This window comes from Xiphias gladius, chromosome 17, assembly GCF_016859285.1.
Source record: "Xiphias gladius isolate SHS-SW01 ecotype Sanya breed wild chromosome 17, ASM1685928v1, whole genome shotgun sequence".
Classification (NCBI taxonomy): domain Eukaryota; kingdom Metazoa; phylum Chordata; class Actinopteri; order Istiophoriformes; family Xiphiidae; genus Xiphias; species Xiphias gladius.
The window spans coordinates 1,693,411-1,717,226 of NC_053416.1; the positions used below are offsets into that span (position 1 = coordinate 1,693,411).

Consider the following 23,816-nt stretch of genomic DNA (forward strand, 5'->3'; position numbering starts at 1 on the left):
TTTTGCTACCACACATGCAGCAAAGCCCTGAATCAAAGCACGGAGCAGTAAATAGTTGTTCATGAGGTTCAGTTTCACAAAGCAGAGAATTGCTTCATCTACTAAATGTTTGCAGTTGGTTGGTGCGCGTCTGTCTAGCCTGAGATGAGTCTTAGTTTTGTTTTTTTTTCTGGGTTTTTTGTTTTTTTTCTGTTTTTGTTTAGTCAAAATTTATGATTTTCTGCCTTAAAGACAGAACGAGATATTCAGCTGTGCAGCTGGACCGAGTTTTCTGATGGGCCGAGGCATAAATGTCACGCTGCAGCCGACGGCAACCAACCAATCAACTTCTCTGTGGTTTGATTCAGAGCTTTGCTGCTGCTGACACATACATAACCATCTAACCCCCTTTCACTCCGCACGGCCAGATTAACACACACACACACACACACACACACACACACACACTGCAGAGATACACGCACACATACTGACTGCACACACACTGCAGAGACACATACACTTCTACCTTTTAATCTTGAGTAGTTTATGGCTCAATAAGTCCGTGCATAACACACATGCACACACCTTCCCGAGTTTTTGTGTGTGTGTGTGTGTGTGTGTGTGTGTGTGTGTGTGTGTGTGAAGGCAGGGGATTTAGGGTGACATCTTTAAGCAGATATCGGGTGACACCACCATCTGTCTGAAGCTCTGCAGCCTGCGGCGCTGCAGTGATGCAGGCGTTACAGTCATTCATTCATTTCCTTCATCCAGAGGAGGAGGAGGAGGAGGAGGTGCTGCCGGGCTTCACATCTTCCAGCGGTCATGTCAGAAATCCACAGCTGGTGTGAGCAGCTGGTTCTGTGAATCCTGCCACATTTTGCAGGTGATCCGCGACTCTAATGTGCTGATTCTGGCTCAAAACTGCAGAGCTTAAGTATTTTGCTCACGCTGGAGATGAAGAGAGGCTGTTCAATGTCTAAATAAAGCTTCCTGCCACGGCAGATCCACACTGATGATCATCTTTTTACACCTTTTCTACAAAATATTTCAGGACACAATAAAAAATATAATAGGAAACCATCTCAGGAACACTGTTATGGCAGTATATTTCTCATACTTAGCTGTTCAGTTGTAAAATATACACATTATGTAGCGTCACCTAACATTGTTAATCGGCGCTTGTACATTTTCTGTTGTCTTTAACAGCCATGTATGAGTTACAAAATGGCTCAGGCTAACGTCAAATCGTTTAAAATATTTTCCTTAATGATGCAAAAATACATTTGCCAGTGATTGTCTTAACTGCATATGACTCCAGTGATGAAATAAATCCATGTCAGTCCCATTTTAAGTTGTGAGTCAACTTCATCAGTGAAAATAGTGATTTTCCAGTTCTGTACCCTGGCAGCTGACACTGGTTGGAATGAGCACTCCCTCACCGACGCCTTCTTACACGGACCAGTGGAGGAAATCAAGGACCAGCCTGCTCCATCAGATGTTGCAGCCAGCCTTGATTCCTGTGTCTCCCTGGCCATAAAGATCGATAATCAGTTGTTAGGAGGAAGGAGAGAGCCCAGAGAGCAGTTCTTCCAGCAGTCCTGAGGGGACAGCACTGACCAGATGAAGGAGGCCTCCAGGAACCTTTTTCGGCGGCCACAAACTCCTAAGCTCCCACTAGAGGCCCGGAGGAGTCCATGCAGCTAGGAAGGACTCGTCTCTTGCCGAAGGAATGTCAGCGCCACATTACGGAGGGTACATTCATCTGCTGTGGTCAGCTTGGACATTTTCTTGCTCGCTGTCCGTTCAAAGACAAGGCCCACCAGTAGTCAGAAGGTTACTGGTGAGCTGAGCGATTTCCAATGCCTTCATCCCCCCAGTCCAGCTTATCACTCCTACCAAGTCCATAGAATTATCTGTGTTCATTGATTCCGCGGCCGAAGAGAACTTTATGGAATGGAACCTGGCTAAACAACTCACACTCAACCTGGAGCACCATCCTCAACCTCTTGTGGCTAATGCTTTAAATGGTCGAATCAGTTTCAAGTGACATCACAGTCCCTGATCCCGGTCAGAAGTTCATCATCAAGGTCGACGCTTCAGATTTGAGGGTGGGGGCAGTGCTGTCCCAGTGTTCCAAGGCAGACAACAAGGTTCATCCTTGTGCTTTCTTTTCCAGTAACTGTCGCCAGCTGAGATTATGATGTGGGTAAAAGGGAGCTGTTGGTTATCAGACTGGTCTTAAAGGAGTGGAGGCACTGGCTGAAGGGGACAGAAATACCCAGTTGGTCTGGACAGATCATAAAAATCCAGAGTATATCCGCTTCGCCAAGAGACGCCACTCCCGACTGGCCAGGTGGGCCCTATTCTTCAGCCGTTTGAACCACTCCCTGTTTTATCGCCCAGGCTTTCAGAATGTTAAGCTAGACGCTCTCTCTCTGAAGTTCGACCCAGACACCCCCTCCTGGGCTCCTTCCACCATTCTGCCACCCACCTGCGTGGTCGGGGTGGTCTTGTAGGATGTCCAGGGTGAGGTGAGGCGGATACTTAAGGCAGTGTTTATTCCCAAGGGTCGCCCTCTGAACCACCTTTTTGTCCCTGTGCTGCTCCAGTCCCGGGTCATCCCATGGGGGCATTGCTCTCACCTCAATTGTCACCTGGGAGTTGGACGTACCCTGAGAATCTTACATCATGGTTTTCAGTGGCCAGCCATAGTGAAGGAGGTGGGAGAGTTTGTTGCCACATGCCCTGTCTGCTCTCAGAACAAGACGTCCCGTCATCAACCAGTTGGCTTATTCCAACCTGTGCCAGTTCCTCGGCAACCGTGGTCCCACTTCTCCTTGGATTTTTCCACTGACCTGGCTGCCTCTGAAGGTAACACTGTCCTTCTCTCAGTCACTGATCGATTGTCTAAAATGGCTTTTTTCATAGCCCCACCCAAATCGCCTTCTGCCAAAGAGATAGCAGAGAGCCTCTTGTTTAACATGTTCCGACACCATGGTCTATCTCAGCATGTTGTTTCAGACTGAGGTCCGCAGTTTACCTCCTGCTTCTGTAAAGAGTTCGGTGCTGTCCCTAGTGGGGTGGGATTTCTGTGACATACCGCTTGGACTCTGTAGTAATTTCCTATTTTATTTTTAAATCACTTAACCTTATGTGTTCATGGTTGATTTACTTCTTACCTTTGTGTTTTTTCCTGCCAGTTTTTCTGTGCCAACTGTTTCTCATCAGCCAATTAGTCATCTGTGTGAGGTATGGGAATTAATTAATGTTTGACTTACATCAGTCTTCCCTAATCTTGTTATTTAATAGCCACACCTTGTATAGTTTAGCCAGTTTCCAGGTAACCATTCCAGTGTCTGTTTGAGAACTCCTTGTGTATGACTTTTTGCCAGCTCCTTTCCTGTATTGTTTCCTACATCTCGTGTAGTCGGTCTGTCTGTTCCTTGGTTGAAGATTGTTACACTGCATGTCTGCTGCCTTTCTCCTTTTAGCCTTTTATCCTCTGTTTGTCCTCTTCGGGTTATTATTTTACAGGCCTTAATGGTTAAGTTAACACCTGGCCAGGGGTCAACAGTTGAATATTAACCTTTTGGCTAACACTAACACATTTACTGTGTTGTCTATAAATGTCCAAAAAAAAAAAAGGAAAATATCAAACTTATTTGGCTGTGAAGGGCAACAGTAGATATCTGGCCCAGGGGAAACAAAATAGCAAGAAATAGCCCTGGTGACAGACTTCACTCCAAAGGTTAAGGATTAAGATATTGATTTAAATGTGTGTAGATGTTCATCAAAGCGAGGGTAAGAGGATGCAGACAGCTCCTTCCTTCAACTGAAGTGAAGTGGAAGCAGCTGTTTCCTCCAGAAGCCGATTTATTTTCTCCCTGAGGTCAGTCATTCAAATCTTTTCTGTCTTTTCATTGTTTTTTTTTGTTTTTATACTTCACCTACAAGTGCAGCTGGTCCATCCACAGACTGAACCGGTCTCAGGATTCATTTCAATAATCTCAACAGAAAAAGCCACTGAAATTTCATCAGTCTTTCTACATCACATTCCTAAAAACAAAAAGGCTATTGGATGGTCTGCTGTAAAATCTTGTTGTACTGATATTCATGGTCTCCAGAGGATGAATCCTACTGATTTGGTGATCCTCGGACTTTTCATCTTTACATTTAGCAGTGGTCAGGACCACATCTGACTACAAGGTGTGTATTAGTTGCAATTTTTATTTTATTTATTGATTTATTTTTAAAAACACATTGGAAAATGTTTTTCAAATGTCTGATGAGAAGCAGACAACGGACTTGATTATCCAGAGATAATTAGTTGATTACTCTCAAATTTAATGTTCTATGCAGTTGTATATGAGCTCTCTGTTTTTTTTTTTTTTTTTTGTTTTAAAGCTGTCTCCCCTGTACCAGTAGCTAATGATTATATTGTTTACTTGCAACCCGTTGATGTCCTTTATGTGTGAAACCGGAGATGGCGGCGCGCACAGACGCAGCGGCTTAGTGTTCCCTTATCCGGTGCCTTTTGCTGTTATTAATATTGACTATTATCATCTCGTTAGTCAAGGAAACAAGGGCAAACATTCACTACAGCCGCCAAGAATTTTTACATTTGCGTACGGACTGCACACAATGCTATTTCAGCTCAAAATCAATACCGAAGGAGATTCTCAGACCAACAGGACTAATGTGGATCTCTACCCCCCGTGGGAGGCGATGCAGACGAGGCAGGGAGACGAAACAGAAATGTGGTACGCAAGCTGGTTTGCCAGCCCGCCTAAGAGTTTCTCCATACAAAACCCCTCCCCCTAGTGTTTTTCCCACGAATGCAAGATCACTCGCCAGTTAAATGGACGAGCTCAGACTGAGTATCGCCACGCAGAGAACTACAAAGGACTGGTACGTTGTTGAATCACAACGTACCGGATGCAGCAGCCGAGCTAGCAGGCTGCTCGTTCCATCGTGCCGACAGAACATCCGACCCCTGTAAGAAATCTGGCAGTGGACTTTTCTCTCCAGACCTGGAATATCAAACGCTAAAGTACTGACCATTTCACTTGCCCAGTTTTTGTTGTCATGGCATTATATATACCGCGCTCGGACGCATGAGTAATGCCATGAGTAAACAACAGAGCACACTCCCTGAGGAGATTTCATCATTGCTGGGGACTTCAACCAAACAAACCTGCACAAGAAATGCACAAGTAATGCTGAAAATGCAGACAGCAGACTGGAATTTCAACTGGATATTGCATTTCCTCATCAACCACCCCCAGATTTTCAGACCGGGCAAAAACACATCCTCCACCCTCACCCTGAGCAAGGACGTCCCCCGGGGATGTTTGCTGAGCTCCCACCTTTATGCACACTTGACGTGTGACTGCTAACCCGACCACGACTCAAACACTGTTGTTAAGTTTTGCGGATGATACAACAGGCATCAGCTCATATCAGACAACGACAAGACGCGATACAGGGAAGAGGTTCATAACCTGACAACATGGTGCGCCAACAACAACCTGAACCTAGGAGATTATCGTGGATTTTAGGACTATCAAGAAGACCACACACAGTTTTTTCCACATCCATGCAGAGGCTGTGTAGAGAGAGTCCCCAGCTTCAGGTTCCCAGGGGTTACCATCACAGAGGTACTATTCTGTGATGAAGACCCACCTCAGCAGTGGTGGGTAAGGCACAACAGAGCCTTTACTATCCGAGGAGGCTAAGGGAAGCCAACCTCCCACAAAAGCTGCTCGTCAACTTTTGCAGATGCACAACAGACTGCATCCTAGCAAACTGCATGACAGCCCAGTACAGCAGCTGCACCAAAGCTGCATAAAAAATAAAGGACTCCAGCGTATCATGAAAACAGCACAGGACACTGTTGGCATTGAGCTGCCATCAGTAGAACAACTCCATAGCACTCGCTGGAGTGAGCTATGCCCACAGACACAGACCATCTGTTCAAGATCCTCCCATCAGGCAGGTGCCTCAGATCAATCCGCAAACGCACCAACAGACTGAAAAACCGCTTCTTCCCAAAACCTATGGCACTACTGAACTCAGACGTCCCCTCAGTCTCACAAGACACTGGAGTGCAAGGAATTTTTACTAACTCGTCACTTTAAGCCACTGATTATGTCCAACATTTCTACACCAACCACACGTCAATCAACACTCCAATACACCATCACTCCGTATCCGTCAAACCGCACCTTAAAGTGCATTTTTGCTGCTAATTGCTTTTGCCCCCTTGTCTGTTGTATTTTAATGTGAATTTTATTTTACTCGTTATATTGCTTTTATTTTGTACTTATATTGCTTAGATTCTGTACTTTTTGTCATTGATATTTTAGGTTTCTATCTCATTCCTGTCTTTTTTAATCTTTCTAAATATGTGTGAGTCTTAAATACAAATGCACCATTTGAGGTTGACTCAGTTGCAATTTCGCTGTGCTTGCACAGTGATGATAAAGTTCTTGAATCTTAAATCTTGAATTGTTTGCACCATCTGTATGAACACGATATGGATTGGAATATATATTTTTTGGTAAAAAAAAAAAAAGAAAAAATTAAAGGAAAAAAGGTGATTCTCATTTTGACTGCAGCTAACGAATAATTTTGCAGTAAATCTGTAGATTGTTTTCTTGATTAATCGTTTAGTTAAATCTATGAAATATCACAAAATTGCGCAAGATGATGGTCAAAGTTTCCCAGAGCTTCAAATGACGGATTCAGATGTCTTGTTTTGTCTGACCAACAGTCCAGAACCCAAAGGCATTTAATTTACTATCATATATGGCCAGAAAAAGCTGCAAATCTTCATATTTGAGGAGCTGGAACCAGCAACTGTTTAGAGGATTTGTGTTTGAAAAATTAGTGAAGCGATTAATCAATTATCAAAACAGTTTCTGATTCATTTTCTTTCGTTTGACTGATCGAGAAATCGATTGATGCAGCTCTAATTTTGACCACAGTCATGCAGCCCTATCGTACAGCCTCACAGAGCTGTAGACTCTATAGTACCAGCTTCCTATTGATATGATTTACTGCTTTTCTTTGTCTTATGTGATAATACATTGAATATATTTAGGTTTTTGGCTGTTATTTAGACTAACAAATCATTTTAAGACATCAACTTGGGCCTTAGAAAATTGTAACAGACGTTTTTAACCATTTTCAGACATTTTATAGAACAAAGAAATCAGTAAATTGGCACTGAAGAGTGTTACTTGCAGCCCTGGATTAATCTATTAGTAAATAAAATCATCTGATGAATTGATTGGAAAACATTTTTCCATCCAGACCTGTCTGAAACAAGTGATATTAATTACATTAGTAATTACAGTATATCACACCTAAATCAGCCTCAACAAACCTATTGTACACTGTCGCCGTTACATAGTTAGTCCAAAGAGCGCTGACAAGTTGATTTTTCATCTGTATAGTAGGGATCTGTATCAACCTTGTTTATGCTTTAAAAAAAAATTGAGTGCTGTGTTGTTATCTCATTTTTTGCCGTCGGCCTTGTAAATCCGGCGTCTGTCGGGCTATAGTTACAACCGTGGCTCCTGATGGAAAAACAAGTTACTCAGACAAATGGTTCAAATCGTACTGCCGTTGTGTGGTTCGTCATGTAGCAGCCGTGTGTCGGACAGCACGGCAGTAGTGGTTGCAGTACGTATTCTGCCTCCGGCTGAATCTATAGAAATAACACAGCAGGCACGTATTGATTTTATAAGTTCTCTGCACTAATATGCAGCAAAACTGGTCAGTCGTTTGTGTGTGTGTGTGTGTGTGTGTGTGTGTGTGTGTGTGTGTGTGTGTGTGTGTGTGTGTGTGTGTGTGTGTGTGTGTGTGTGTGTGTGTCTGTGTGTGTGTCTGTGTGTGTGTGTGTGTTCTATAGGCTCTGATGTATGCAATGGATCCCATCAATTCCTGCCCTCCTCTTGTCTTGCCCATCTCATCGGCCGCGGTCCATTAGGCCATATTGTGTAGCAGCAGGGAAAACTGCATTAGCTGAGCGCAGGACCCCGGGCTGGATAATGTTTACATTAAATCAAACCCTGGTTCAGACTCTCCATTTATCGGGCCCTCTTGTCTAGCTACTTCCTCCAGGCAGGCAGCCCAGCTCACAAAGATGGCAGTGGGGATACATGACTCCGTGTTTGGGAATATTCTGGAGAAAAGTCAAAAAAATTGTGGGGAAAGTGAGGTAACGCATCAAACTGTCATAGTCCAGGATGGCTTGCAAATCCCTCTGCACGCGTGCTTCAAGCGCATCATCTGAACTACTAGTCGGCACAGTGGGGAACACAGTCACCCTGCAACGCTCCCCAATGAAGCCGGCCAAAGTAAATCTCCCGGGCAGAAAACCTGGATAATGAGGTCCACTAGACCTGCACTAAACCAAATGATGATCCGTTACTTTTCGGCTGCTTTATAGTTGTAGGCAAGGGATTTAACCAGGCTAAATTATTCAGCCCTATTTTTCTGTCTAACTCCCAGAATTGCCCTCAGTAGGCTGATGCATTCGATCTGCTGTTTGCCCTTTTTTATTAAGAGGGTGGCGTAAGTTAAGCAGTCAGCCAACGGGGCTACCACTTAGATTGAGACTACCTTCAATATGATACATTCTGAGTGTGTCTGTTTTGTTTGCCTATTTTGATTTAATGTATTCAGCACTGAATATTTGTGAACGATAACCTGCAATAAAGGTTCGATTGTGCCTTAATTTATGGAAAGAAATTTGAATTTAAAATGAGTTCATTACAACAGGGAACGTAGCCAACAGAATCATGTGGAGGTAGGAATGAATGCGGTCTGGTCGTTTTACACCGTTACGGGCATTTAACTTTATCCACAGTGCTACAACATAATATAGGTCAAAGGCATTTAATCCCAGCAAGACTCATCCAAGTAATCGTGTTAGACAGCGGTTTGTCTAACACCGAGCCAGTGTGCAAGGGCCTTCTCATCTCCCTCCCTGACCAAACACACACACCAGAGAAAAGCCTTTCAAAATTGAAAATGAGATATTTGATTTTTTTTTTTAAATTTCATATATTCCTCTTGAAATGTTGGGAGAACATTAATGTTTGAAAAAATGCTTACCGCCCAAGCCTAGTCACCTTATCATGATGGAGGGTTTTTTGTGTTCCTGTGACCCTCCAAGCTTTGTTGTCTAGGGCAGTAGCTCGTCGTGGGATCTCCCAAGGCAAGCTGGTTGCAGGTGAGCAGCCAGACCAAGACCGGTTCAAGAGCACTTATGGATCGTCCAGTAATGGAATAGGGAAAACCCTCCTAGAGCCAGATCTGGGAGTTAATGTTGCAGGTGAGCACCTGGTGGCTGGATCTTCACCCACAGTCCGACTCAGCCCCCCCAAAACAACACAGGTGTCACTGCCATGTGTTGAAGCTGGCCTTTGGTACAGAAACTGGTTCAGGTTTTATTGAATTAGGGTTCAGATTCTTGTCATATTCACTGAGTAAGAAACAAAACCAGTATATACTGTATATACGAGAGCAAAAAGCAGCCTTTTCTCAGCATTTTCAACAGATTTAGGCTGCGATAAACAGTCACTGTGTGAAATGATAAAGTAGAGAAAAATAGTTATGATGTGTCACTTGTTTTTCCTTGAGCTGAACGTGCTGCCTCAGCTGGTCTTGAGATTTTGCAAAAACGACTTGAGGCATCAGAAATTCTGCGTTCTTGTACCTGCTGCAGGAAACACTGAGTCATGTTAGACCACCTTTCTACCTGCTGGGATTTATTTTGGCCCAGTGTTTACATTTCACCGTATCACTACTGTTTTTGTGAGGCTGAGCCACAGTCCTCAGCACCAGTTCAGCCACAGGGCAGGAAAAAATAAATGAAATTCCTTTAAAACTCTTTGGACCATTGGCAAGGCCTAACTGTAATGGTGGTTGGTGCAAGATATCTCAGATTGGCCCCATTGAAAGTATGCAGAATTAGCAGGTGGTTCTGGAGACATAAGGAGCACCTTTTTTCTGTTTTCTAATTGAATTTATAGGCATCTATTCACAATGGACATGAAGATAATGATATCCACGGAAAGTAGAAATCACACTGAATCTAAAAATATGTGTTTTGTGTGTGTGTGTTCAGATTCGATGGAGTTATGAGCCCAAGAAGCTGTACATTTTTGACGTGGATTGCGCTATCTGGCACTGCCTGAACAGTCTCCATCTGTTGTTTTTAGATGACCTCCTTGCACCTGCCCCTTTTTTCCATTACACGTGACTGATGGTTGTATCGAATGCAGGTGCTGCAAATGCATCATGGGAAAAAGGGCAACCACTGATGCCTCCTTGGACTCTGCTTCTGTAATGCACTTCCCCCATTTCCCTCTCAATGTTCTCGCTCGCTCTCTCTCTTTCTCATTCTCTTTAGGCATCTCTCATCCTTTCTTCTATCTTGCCTGTCCTCTGATGAATTGAGCCATCTTCCTCCTCCTCCTCCTCCTCCTCCTCCTCCTCCTCCTCCTTGCTCTTTCTCCCTGATTTCACCCATCACCCGGGGCAGTGATGGGATGCTCCCTCGCCTTTGTTCTTCTTTTCCGTTTCACTCTCTCTCTTACAGTATTAGAAACAGGGATTCAGTGAGAAAACCATCATCTTCAAATTGCTTTTTTGATTATTTGTTTGTTTGTTTCATCTTGTGTTTGAAAGAAGTACACGTCTTTAAACGCCTGGTTCAAAACTACAAACAAAATATTTACTCACTCACCTTTAGTGGTATCTAAACCATGCAGATAGTTTTGGTTTTTTGTCTGTGGATCGACACACAAACCAAACAACGCAAAAAGCTCTGAACCCATTTGCGCCGAACTTGGTGGAGGGATGGGGCAGGGGCCAGGGGATGAACCCATTACATTTTGGGGCAGATCCAGATCCTCTGCTATGAATTTCAGTTTTTTTTCTCTGAAGTCTGGTGTATGTCGTGTGACATTGGCCTTTGCGGAGGTCTACACTGTAATGAATGCCATTCTAGTTTTAGTCTTTTATCAAGTTATTCATGGTATTAACATTAATTAGCAGAAGCTGATATGACTTGACGGCAGCGATGTTTGCCACTGGATGTGGCTTGGCTAAAAATCAGTAAAAGCTGCCACCTGAATGTTTTATACACTGATCTTTTCTACTAAAAGAGGAGAGACAATAGTCGAGTCGCTGTTGCACTTTCCCTTAGGACAGAGTCAATCATCGGTGCAACTGAATCTTTTTGTCACATTCACACACTGATTTTCACTCTCACATGGAGCTAAATACTTGCGGTGCGGAGCCCGACTGTCAATAGGGAGAGCAGCGTTGCAACACCAGCAGGCTGATTTGGATAAAACGCAGCAGAGTACAGTAAAGGAAGGATCAGATTTTGCCCAGCTTTATTTTAGCCAATACTCATCCACGGCTCAGTAAATCCATTTTATGATATATTTTGGACAGGAATTCATCTAAATGTCAGCCATGATAAGAGTTTGTGAATTCCCTAAATACTGATGGAAAGAGCTTCAGCGCTTCCTCTTCTGCTTCCATCTGTTACATCCATGATCATCTTCTATACGGGAAAAGGAAATCCTGCTGACCCACTTCCTCAGGCAAAAAACAGCTCATAATGCATATAAGACCTGCCAACAAGTGATTTCTGACACTGCATCAGTAAAGATTTAACTTGCACATGCAGTTATTAACTAACTAGGTACTAGGGCTGTCTCTTTTCATTCAAAAGTATGAACTTTCAAATGTGGGAAGAAATGTATATATATTTAATCTATAATCATGATTTAGGATTAGGCTATGCTGGTTACATTCGAAACAACTCAGTCAAAATACTAGAAACACGGCGAGCTGATTTTTTTTTCAGGCAACTGGCGAAGACCTTTCGCCGCCCCCATTTTATTTGTTGCTTGAATTTCAGATACTCTGATAAACTTTTCTGGACAGAAGCCTGAGAATGTGTGTTTCCTCTGCAGATCCCTGGGGCGGCAATGGACAGAGTCAGCCTGCTGTGGCGTCTGAGGCGTCGGGCTCGCCGCGGAGCACTCTGCATGGCCTTCTTCTGCATCTCCATGGCTCTGCTCTACGCCCTCTGTGCCGAAAACAGCGTGCCCGTCACCGACGCCATCTTTGGGGTCCGGGCGCGAACCCGGGCTCAGCCTCGTGCACACTCTGTCATCAAGGTCTGTCATCTGTCATGGTGGTTTTTCTGGCGACCACGGCCTGATTAACCTCCTCGTGGGCCCCGGGGCAAAAATGTGTTTTTGGGCCATTATCGACCTACACTGTACATGGCAGTTTCATTATGTGCATCCGGCACCCATAAACCAACCAGTACTCTAGAGCTGAAATGATCACTTCACTAATCAATTAGTTGACTGACAGAAAATTAGTAGTTGATGATTGATTGTCATTTTTAAACAAAACTGCCAACAATTCACTGTTACAAGCTTCACAAATGGGAATGTTTGCCACTTTTCATAGTTTTCTATGATAGTAAACTCAAATATTTGGGATTTTTGACAGAAAAAACGAAGCAACTTGAATGTCTCACATTTCTCTTTTCATGGCATCATACGGCCTTTCCCCAAGGTTTTCTGTGTGTTAATTACTTGACAACTTTACGACAGGGGATCACACTGTAAACCCAATGACGGTCTTAAAACTAGATTCTGACACAGGTTCACCGAACAAGACAAGGGCTACAAGACGGAGGATGGAGGACTTGTCAGAGTTGATATTGTATTTCATTGGTGCAAATTTCTAACAAACTAGTGATCATCATCGAATTATGTTGATAGAAAGGATATAAAGTAAACCATGGGACTTTTGGGGCTGCTGAGCAGTTACCTGCTTTGCCCGCTTGGTAATTCAGCCTTGCTGCCAACCAGCTGGTGTTGGCTGAAACAGGTGACCTAAAGTTACAGGAAAATGATCGGTCAAAATCTGAATTCAAGGTGATATCCTCCAAATTAGCCACATTTGTCACGGCGTAGCTTAACTAGGCACGACGGGCCTGTCAGACTTTCTTCACATGTTGAAATGGTGCACATTTCTTCAACCTTTACAAGACCAGAAACACGAGAACAAACGCGTAAGGAATGAGATCATCGGTGTGTTTATCTGCTGTAATGTAAGCTCCAATTTTTAGCATGTCTGGCTAACTAGCTTACAGAAGAAACCAAGCGTTGCCTCTAAACCCAATACATATCATTAACTAACTACATTAGGTTGTGACAGGTTACATCTGATGTTCTTTTCGAATGGAGAGGTCACCAGTGTAACACAATCTTCTACGGAGAGTGTTGCATTATGGGATTTTGTGGCCTTAGTGTTGCTGGGCTAGCGAGTGATTTCACTCTGTTTATAGAGAGTTTTTCAGATCTGCACTGGAAGAGTTTCGTTAGTCCAGTTTAAGCTGCAGGAGTTTCTGAAGGCTTGAGCAGTGTTTATTTGCTGCCACGGAGGAAATAAATTCTTGACGGGTGAAAACGAGTTCAGAGCGTATCCCAGCGTCTTTACTGCAGAAATGAACCAGGTAGAAAACCTGTTACACAGCCAAGAATTACAGTTTAGAATTTTTCAGCTGAGAGGCAATGATTCTGACGCTTCAGCAGTCAGAACTGTCTGAGTCTGTGACTGATAAGGATACACAAATGATGGTTTTACGTATTACCCTACTTCATGTTTCACTTGGCTTCAGTCGGATTAATGCTATTATACTTATTGCACAGCTCGCAAGCCTCATGCAGCTCGCCAGGCTTTAATCGGCAGCCCTCTGGAGCATCACGGTGGACAAGCAAACAAACTTGTGTAGGATCATCGTGGGTGATTAAATCAATGACATATACGGTACACTACAATTATGTGACCTTTTTCACATAGGTTTGGGTTTTTAATAAATTCCTAAATAATGCTACTGAATTCAAATGGAGGAAACTGTTACCAATCTGGCAACACTGCTCACCAGAGCAGTGCAAAACCAGATGGAGAGAAAGAATGGAGCACTTGGAAATGAGGAGACAGAGCAGCAACCAAAAATCAAAACAAAGACACTGCAGAGGGGACTAGCGGACAGACTGAAGGTCAGAGGGGAAAAAAAATGATGAGCTATACAAGATGAGCGGAGGAAATTTACGGAAAAATTGACAGTTTATTTATTCATCCTCCATGGATCCAACCCTTTGTGTTTAATATGAAACCAGAGCTGCTCCAGTTTCAAGCAGAGTAACTTAGTGGTATTTCCAAATCACATCCAAAATTGCGTGGTCTTTGGCACGTCATCGTAAAAGAGGCTCTCCTATCAATTGTGTCCCTGTGTGGTATCCCAACGGTTTCCTATCTTCTAAAAGTCTTTTCAAAACAATTTTGGTAAATAATGTTTTATTTATTTAGGAAATTTGACAAAATGCTTATAAAAGTGAAAGCAAAATTTGTTAAATTTTTCAGGATTTGGCATTGTCGTCCCTCTAAATCCCACAGGTGCTGCGAGGTGGAGCCAAGCCCATGTACATCGACCCTCAGAAGCTCCCAGGTGTCGTCCCAGGTGACCCTCACCGTCCAATCCCTGTCCTCTCCTCTCTGAACCACACCCACGAAGCCAGGGACTCGACGTCGAAGCGGAAGTCAAGAGAGCGGGAGCCCACTGGGTTTTTCGCTCAACTGCTGCCTCGCCCCTTCAGGCGTGCGCTGGAGACCCTGTTTGGAGGTCGGCGGAGGGGGGAGCTGAGTGGCAGAGGAGGGGACGCAGAGTTCTTCGGGCCTCACGGGCTTCTGGGAGAGGTGTGGGATGATGAGATGTCCAGTAGCATGCTGGGAAGCAGACTGAGGAAGGTGGTGCAGAACTATCAGGTGAGAGTTAATATGTGGTCTTCAGATTTTGGAGATTGAAGTTGAAACTCTGAGAAAAATATCTCAGAGTGATAAATAAATGGCTACAATCGATATTTTTACATTAACAATGTCTGAAACGACACTGCGAAAACAACATATAAGGGTGTCTCTGGTAGTTATTAACCTACAGATAATTATCATCTGAATCTGCAGCTCCCTTCTGCTTTACGCAGCTTTACAGTGAGTTTGAGCTCATTGTTTATCTGTCCAGACCACAGCTTTACTGCTCCAGTTCACTCTCGCCGATCTCATAGCGTCGTTTTCGGCCGAAACAGGCAGATGTTTTCAGAGGAAAAGCTGTAAAAAGCCACTGTCCACTACCTGCTCAGCAGCAAACAGCAGACAGACACAGTCAGAGACCAGCTGGTGAACATAGTGGAGCATTTAGCAGTTAAAGAGCCAGATGTTTCCCTCAGGAGCTGGTGGAGACCAAAACCAGAGCTAAAAGAGAGGGAGTACTTAATCAGGTGGGCACAAACCAGATTGATATCAATAAAGTGGATATCAGTGCACTAAGGTATCAATAACCTGGAAAGTAACGCCAAAAATATCAATAACCTGGACATTAACACACCAAAGTATCAGTAATCTGGATATTGATTTACCAAAGTATCAATAACATGGATATTAAAGCAAATCGTATTAATTAGTCGTAACTGTTTGAAATGGGAAAACCATTTGCTAAAAGTCTGACATGTTAAAGTGGCTAGAAATCAGTTATTGCAGGTTACAATAAAGTTAGAATTTTAATGTTAACCACAGAATTTCAGAGGTTTTTTTCTCAGTATTTTAACTTAAGAGTCCCCCACAGATTCATCAGCGCACCATTATAACGATGTCGGGCTCCAATGGACAGTCTTTTTAAAAAAATGATCAAAATCCTTGAAGCAGAACCAGATATATCATTTTCACCAACTTGTTTGGTCTCAGATTCGGGTGTGTTATGTTAGTAGCAGCTAATGTAGCCTGGAGCCTCTAGAGGTCTGGTAAGTTCACTTCTTTCTAACTCCACCCCCCAGATTTTCTTTTCCTTTACAAACTTCTGACCAAACCAACGCTGCCTAAAATGAGTGGAGCCCCCCTTTACCTGTCAGAATTTTCATATATTTGTTGAAACTCAGCGATTATTCGGTTTTTCGTCTGTTTTTCTTCCAGGCGATGAATAAATATGGAGTCGAGGTTTCCGGCCCCGGCGGCGTGTCCAGCAGGCCAAAGCTGAGCGGTCCCGAGCTTCTCTGCCAACTGAAGGACAAAGTAGAGGTCACGACTTTGACCCCTGACCTCCAGCCCTTCTCGTCACTGCCCTGGGCCACCCAGCTGCCATGGAAGCCCCTGACCTCTGACCTCGGGCCGTACAAGAGCTGTGCTGTGGTGTCGTCGGCAGGGTCACTCCGCTACTCCGGACTTGGCAAAGAGATAGGTGAGATATTCTTATGTGTGTCTGTCTTGTCTCTTATAACTAAACAAAGAGAGTGTGATTAAATCCTCAGTTCAAATCAGATCAGAATTTCAGTGTCCCATCCCATTTATTTCTTTTTGCTAGAAGGCAGCAGTTTCTACTTCTTGTAGCGTAATAAAAAATAAAATAAAAAATCCATCCAGTCACCCACCTCTGACCTGAGCGCTATCCTCCATGTTTCAGGTGTGTTGGTAGTCGAGTTAACCCATGGTTAGGTTAGTTCCACCAGTCAGTTAACTTTTGCTCCCCAGACCCTCTCCTCTTAGGCTGTTTCCCGGCCATCTCTGAATTACCGTCTCTCCCTTTTATCCCCTCCCTCCTCCCGTGCACGATCATAATCCCCCCCAGGTGCCGGTTGAGCCACTTTGTTTATAAGCCATTCACAGAGCTGGGGCTGTGTAGGACCAGCAGAATTTTTTTTTTTTTTTTTTTTCAGCACACACACACACACACAGAAAGGACAGCTTCCGAATCCGGAGGAGATATTCGCTGAATTTGACGACGAGTGTATTAGACTAGAATCGCCGACTCTGCCTCTAAAGCTGCAAAAGGCAGCTCAGCTCTGTTGAGTAGGAGAAGAGGTGGAGCCACTGCTGCCGACTGCAGCTGCTGGCTCTGTTGTTTAGGAACGTCCCGAGGATTTTCATTTGTTGCTTCTTGGTTGCCAAGAAGTCCCACCGGTGACCAAAATAAATACCTGCTGTCAGGGAAGAAGTGAAGCAAATTAGTGAAGAAAAGTATGAAAATTCTCTTGGACCATCAGACTGGCTGTTTGAAACAACATATTTAATTTATTTAATTATTTAATTCAAAGCATCTGGAGCAAATCTGAAACCTTTGAGGCGACACTAAACAAAAACATCTGGACGTCTTCACTTTCACGTGCACTGGTTCTGCCAAGAAGTATTTGTCTGTTTTTGTCAACATGTTAATTACACATGTAGAAACAGAAAATGTGTCACATCAGCAGCTCGGGAAACTAAACTTCCTCTAAAAGTGTTCTCTTTGATTCAATCACAGACTCCCATGACGCTGTGCTGCGCTTCAATGCTGCACCCACCACCGGCTACGAGAAAGATGTCGGCTCTAAAACCACCGTCCGCCTTATCAACTCACAGGTAAACGCAAAATCAAGTCACAGTAGCTGTCAGTGTGTGTGTGTGTCGCACCTACACAGGCGTTTGTATCTTAGAACACCAGTCCACGCCATCTGACTTTTGTATCCAAAGTTCAGATAAAAAAATGTTTGGGACCAAGGGAAGATAAAGATACTGCTGCTGTAGGCCTCTGATATAAAACCGCGGCGAGGCGTAGACCAGGACGAGGGCATAAAACCAGTTCTAAAGCTCTGAGCGTTCCCAGGAGAACAGTGGCCTCAATAACTGTGAAGTGGAGGAAGTCTGGAACCACCAGGACTCTTCCTAGAGTTGGGTCGTCCGACCAGACTGAGTAACCAGCTAAGAGGGGCCTTGGTCAGGGAGGTGGCCACAGTTAAAACCCATAGAACATAGAGCAGTTCACAGACGTTTCCCATCCAATCCGACGGAGCCTGAGAGGATCTGCCAGGAAGAACGAGGTAAACTGTCCGAATTCAGGTGAGCAAAGCCTGTAGAGACTCACCCAAGAAGACTGGAAGCTCTAACTGCTGCCAAAGGGGCCTCTACAAAGTACTGAATTAAGGGTCTGAATACTTTTGTCAATAAGAGATTTCAGTTTTTGATTTTTAATAAATTTGTGCAATTTTTTACTGAGTGTGGAGTGATGGGCAAAGAATGGCAGTTTCCTCCTTTTAAAATTAAATCTGCACAAAGCGAAGGGGCCTGACTCCTTTCTGAACCTGCTGTAGACACTGTCTCGTCCTGTGTTGGTACAGAAACAATTAGTCAATAAGTCAGTTAAAGGAGTAGTTCAGCCTTTTGGAAAATGTCCCTGTTTGCATTTTTCCAAAAGATAAATTCATAAAAGCAAAACTAAGTTCGTTAAGTGGGAGACTAGCTTAGCATCGAAACTGGAAACGGGGGCAGACAGCTCTGTCCACCTGTCAGCAGCTCTAAAACTCACACAAGCAGAAATGTAACACAGCACGTTGTGGCTTTAGCTCTGATCTGATCACGTGCCGTTTAGTTTATCAGCTGTTCTTCGGTAAACGCTTGAAAACCAAACCTGACCTGAGTGATCTGGTTTTTCTTTGTAAACGGAACCCCCTTTGGGATTTTAGACCGCCCGTCTCGTTATATGAGCAGCTTGGGCTTCAGAACCAAAGACAGACATTTTGTCATCGTCTGTGACACTTTATACACGAGATCCTTAATTGATGCATTGAGAGACTAATTACGAGATTAAGCGCTGTCCTACCAGCAGCATCAGGCTCAGGAAAATTAAACACGAAGACATGAATACATTCTTTATATTTAATCCTATATTTGTGCAGTGGGCACTTTGTTTCTGGTAAAAACAATTGATTCTTCATCAGCGAATCTGGAACCACGACAGTCCCAAAAAAGCAGAGCTGACTGGTTGCCGTGGTAACCATTTGGTGTTCATGCTGCTTTCAACTATTTTTGTCCTCGTGTGTGCGCATGATAAAAAAGAAAAAAAAAAAATCAGACCTTCATGTGAGGCCGAATTATACATATTCTAATTTTTCCCATTGTCAACACTTGGTTTAGCCTTAATGTGATAGTGGTTTGTTGTTCAGTACAAACAACTTACACAATACTGGGTGCAGTACCGGCTGGGTGCTTTGTGGATTTTTATATTTGTATTCAAAACGTAGAATTCTTGAAAACTAGTGTAGTTTGTCTCCTCTTTGGTGTCACCTGCGCTGCATTTGATTCCGGTGGACATATTTTGAGAACGGTAAGATAATGGCATCCAGTTTCATGGCAGTAAACACAGCGCCGGGCCAAGCGCGCCTTTCCGAATCTGGGTGTGTGTGACAGCCGAACCCATGGCCACATCAGCAGACACACACGTTTTCACTTTAATTTTTTTCCCTTTTTCCTCATTTAAATTTACTTTTTACAGGTAACTTTTATATAATGAATCAACCAGCACAGTTTAGATTTTTGCATTTTTCTTAGATGAAGCGAGTTCATTCTGCCTCGACAACACTTAAGTTCTGTTAACTTTAAGGTGCATTGACATCATTTTCTTTTGAGTTACCGTGCTGCTGGCGTGGGGTCTGGGGTACATCCCAATTCCCTTAACTGCATCCTCGTTTCCTTCACTTGCGTCTTTTCCTTCTTTCTTTGTCCCTGCCACGAAACACACGTTTTTAGAGAGAGTTTTTTTTTTTTTTACCATAATATAACATCGACTGCTGTAAATTACGTTGCTTTAGAGAACCACCGCTGTGAACGCTGTGTCATGGTTTAAGAATAACTACACTAAATAATCTCCCCCGTGTAATAATACTTCTCCTTAAAGCGCTCGACGGAATCTCTGCTCCATCAGACTGCGTTTAGCCAAAGACAGTTTGCAAATGGCTCTTGACCAGCAGAAGAGGAGTTTTTTAAATGAGCTGCTCTCCTCTATCAGCCGTTGTGGAATTTCAGCTGACCGCGCTGTGGGCTTAAAACATGCACTTGACGCTGATCTCAGTGGAGTTTGTTTCCCTGCTGCTGCTCCGAAAGCGTTGAGACCGTGGGCAGCTAAAGTCGGAGGACAGAGTTCAAACGTAGGTCAAATGAGTCCTTTTCAGATGCTGAGATGGATAATATAGATATGGATATAATGCACTGGGTTTACCCGTCCACAGGTGATGGCGTCTGACGATCATCGTTTCCTGTCCAGTTCTCTGTACAGCTCGGGTGTTCTGGTGGCCTGGGACCCCGCCCCCTTCTCCGCTGACCTCACTCAGGTGACGTTTACACACCGCATTCACACACCCGGCCCACTCTAAACTCCCGTATCGGCCTACGCGAGTCTCTCGCCCCTTAGGCCCACGTTTTAATGTCTTTGCTCATCGTCCGTGCAGTGGAAACAGTCAGAGAGAGTAAAAGTGTGTGTCCTGGTCATTATCAGTAACGGTTGCCAGCTGTGTTGAATCCTCCAGAGCAATATAATGTTTTTAACAGAAGCCTATATGTGACCCCCCCCCCAACACACAGTGGTACAACAGGACAGACTACCCCATCTTCATCCAGTACCAGCGATACAGGAGGCTGCATCCTCTGCAGCCTTTCTACATCCTGCATCCTCGCTTTGAGTGGCAGGTCTGGCAGAGGATCCAAGACAACATGGCCGAACCCATCCAGAAGAACCCGCCCTCCTCCGGCTTCCTCGGTATGTCAAACAACGGCTCTCTCACCGCTTCCTGTTTACTCTGTTATCTCATAACATATCTGGGGAACACAAGATGACGGTTTGCGGTTAAGTGTAGCCTGCACTAGTTTAGGTGACTCTCTCCTGTTGTGTGATGATCTGATGCTTTTCGTTGTCACAGCTGATCGTAAAACTGAATCTTGTGGGATTTTTGGTTTGTTGGTCCTAATACATTAGCACCTTTCACTATTTTCTGACATTTCTCAACGTGCAAGTTCAGATGGCCAAATGCTGAATGAAAAGATGCCTCCCAGTGGAGGGTTCAGGGCCTGGCCAAGTGTGTCCCCGGACTTGAATCCAACTGAACAGCTTTGGAGTATTGTAAAGTGGAAGGTCACAGTCCTGCTGGATTCAGATACAGGATGTTTTTTTGCCATTTCACGATTTTTCTATGTACCTCTTTCCGAAAAGGAACAATCCCACAGAGCATGTAGAAGTTTGCCGACCTCCTTGTTCCCTTTATTGTCTTGGGTTAAACCCATTTTAAACAACGTGAAGGGTGTGAAATAACATCTAGGTACAACTTTATAACGGACGAACTTACTTCTCGTATCCCAACATTTGAGAAGTTGTCTTTCCAAATCTCACGGTCAAGAACAAACAAACAGACAAGACATCTGAAGATGTCACAGTATCACATTTTAACAGGCATTTTTGACAGTTGTTTGACATTTTATTGATAAAACGATTGATGGATTAATTGAAAAATAATATTCTGGTATTTATAGTATATTTTTATAAAATACTGATGAAGAGTGTAATACGCTTGGAAAATGTATTAAGTCTTGAGCCATATTCTCTTTTCCTTCCCTCTTTAGACGCCACGCTGCTCCTCGGCTGTAAATACTTCCACAAATCGCCTTTTTCAGTCAGATTAGGAGGATTTAAATTTCTTACCGATACAGCAACGATTTAAATTTAGCCATCGAAAAACCCTCAGTGTACTGAAGACACGTGCTAATTTAAAATTACACCTTTAAAAACCTCTTCTCCTCTGTGTCCCGCCCAGGCACCGTCCTGATGATGTCGCTGTGTGAGGTGGTGCACGTTTACGAGTTCCTGCCGTCGCGGAGAAAGACGGAGCTCTGCCATTACTACCAGCGTTTCTACGACGCCGCCTGCACGCTCGGCGCCTACCACCCGCTCTTGTACGAGAAGAACCTGGTCAAGCGGATGAACCGGGGCTCCGACCAGGACATCTACACCCACGGGCGCGTCACGCTGCCTGGGTTCAGCAGGCTGAACTGCACCCAGGCCGCTGGAGGTTTACCCCGCCACTGACTGAGAAAAGCAGTGAAGCGAAGCACACATTAACACACACCCTTACCCCAACGCTAACCTAAACCTGATTCTTACCTGAACCCTAAAACCAAGTCTGTAACTGGTCCTAGCAGAGATAGAAGTACAAGCACACGCGCGCACACACACACACACACGAGATGCAAAGCAGAACCCTGCATGAAGAACACGTAACGACGAGGTCAGGCGCATGAAAACTTCATACTCACTGCCAAGCAGGAGGAGCGACGTTGCCACTCACGATAAATATGACGTGTTGTTATCACACACTGCAAACACTGGAATACACACATTTCTTCGTCATAGCACAAGAGGACACACACACACACACACTCTGGAGTCCAATCAACTGACAGATGTCGCACACGAACTTATGAGGACATTCCACTGACAATATTCATCCATGAACCCTAAACTGACCCTGAGCTCAACCCTTAAAGGACCATACCGCTGTTTTTGAAAGTTATAGCCAGCAAACCAGAACCTGTGTATACTTAACATTACTGCCAAACTTTTTAAAAGCACTTGTCCCCAACTCTTTTGGCTTGCGACCCCTTAAAAAGAAGCAACGTGCACTTGTGAACTCTCATCACTGGCTGCACATGTCTGCTTCTGACCAGACAGTGATTGTCTTTAGAGGTAAAATGCTTGTAACCCCTTAAATTTGTCTTGCGACCCCTTGTAGCCGCAGCTCTAAAGCGATTTTTAGTTTGACTTGCAGTCATGCGGACAGACATCAGCTCCCACACACTGTCGGGCCTCACGTTTCATTTGGTCAAAAGGCTCTGAAAACAGCTGGTCGCTCTGGTTTTCATCGAACAAACAGGAGGAAATCCTGCGTTTGCCGGGGACCATCTTCAGCGGCGGATTGATGCGCATTTCGTGCTGTACTGAGAATCTGTCCCGTGCTTTTTTCTGCAGAAAACTCAACTCCTGCATGTCTGAGCATCAATGAGTTTTTAAAATAGTCTCTTGTTGCAACCTACCAGCGATTTAAAAAAAAAAAAAAGCACAAAAATCATCACATTAAACATTCCCTCTGATGCAGTTACTATCTCAAACAAACTAATGGCACACTCTTGAAAACTGCAAATCAGTGATATTAGCTATACACAAGTTATGGTTTATGGACTGAAACATGCAAAAACAAATAGTATGGTCCTTAACCCTTAACCAGACCTCAGTCTTAAACCGAACCCTGGAGAACGGAGATTTGGCCAAATGGACCATTCACACCATTCAGACCCGTAGGGAGAGAGGAAGCCTTTACCTTTGAAATGTGTGTATATGCTGTTTTATTCCACTGTGAAGCGCCGCGGTCCTGCCCCTCACTCTTCCACTTCCATGTTTTGGGGCAATTTTTCTTTTGTCTATCTTTGATGGTAGAGTCTGGCAGGAGGTCGCCAGTGAAGTAAGGACTTAGGTTTTTTCGATCAGTCCCTGGATCAGCCTTTCGCCTCCGACGCCGCTTCCCTCACATCTGCTCACACCGAGGACCGATCTGCTTCAGTGCTGTTATTCAGCTCAGTTTCAACTTCGACTTCGGAGTTCGTAAAGACTCACAGTCAGCCTGTGTCCTCATGGCACGTTACTCTATGAGAAAGACGGAAAATATAGCTGCTTTTCTTTGGTTCCAGACTAGTTTCAAGTGCCCTGGATTGTCGTTTTAGGGATTTTTTACTGCCCTATTTTCAAGGCTTGATAGGCACCTCTTCTGCTGTGGCTTGAGCTCAGCGCTGTCCTCCAAATAAAACTGGACATTGCATGTTCTAAAACTAAATACCAGCTTCCTGACTGCGACCGGCGTTGCTGTAGTGTCCACCGGGGTTTA

The 23,816-nt window shown here is 44.1% G+C and overlaps 1 protein-coding gene across 1 annotated transcript; it reads left to right on the plus strand.

The window, feature by feature from the left end:
• Nucleotides 1-11,981: 11,981 nt before the first annotated feature.
• Nucleotides 11,982-21,967, plus strand: st6gal1 (ST6 beta-galactosamide alpha-2,6-sialyltranferase 1). The gene is made up of 7 exons (XM_040151147.1): nt 11,982-12,191; nt 14,491-14,859; nt 16,057-16,321; nt 17,381-17,478; nt 20,121-20,222; nt 20,473-20,647; nt 21,696-21,967. The coding sequence occupies exons 1-7, from the start codon at nt 12,000-12,002 to the stop codon at nt 21,965-21,967; spliced, it is 1,473 nt and encodes a 490-aa protein (XP_040007081.1). The 5' UTR covers nt 11,982-11,999.
• Nucleotides 21,968-23,816: the final 1,849 nt, after the last annotated feature.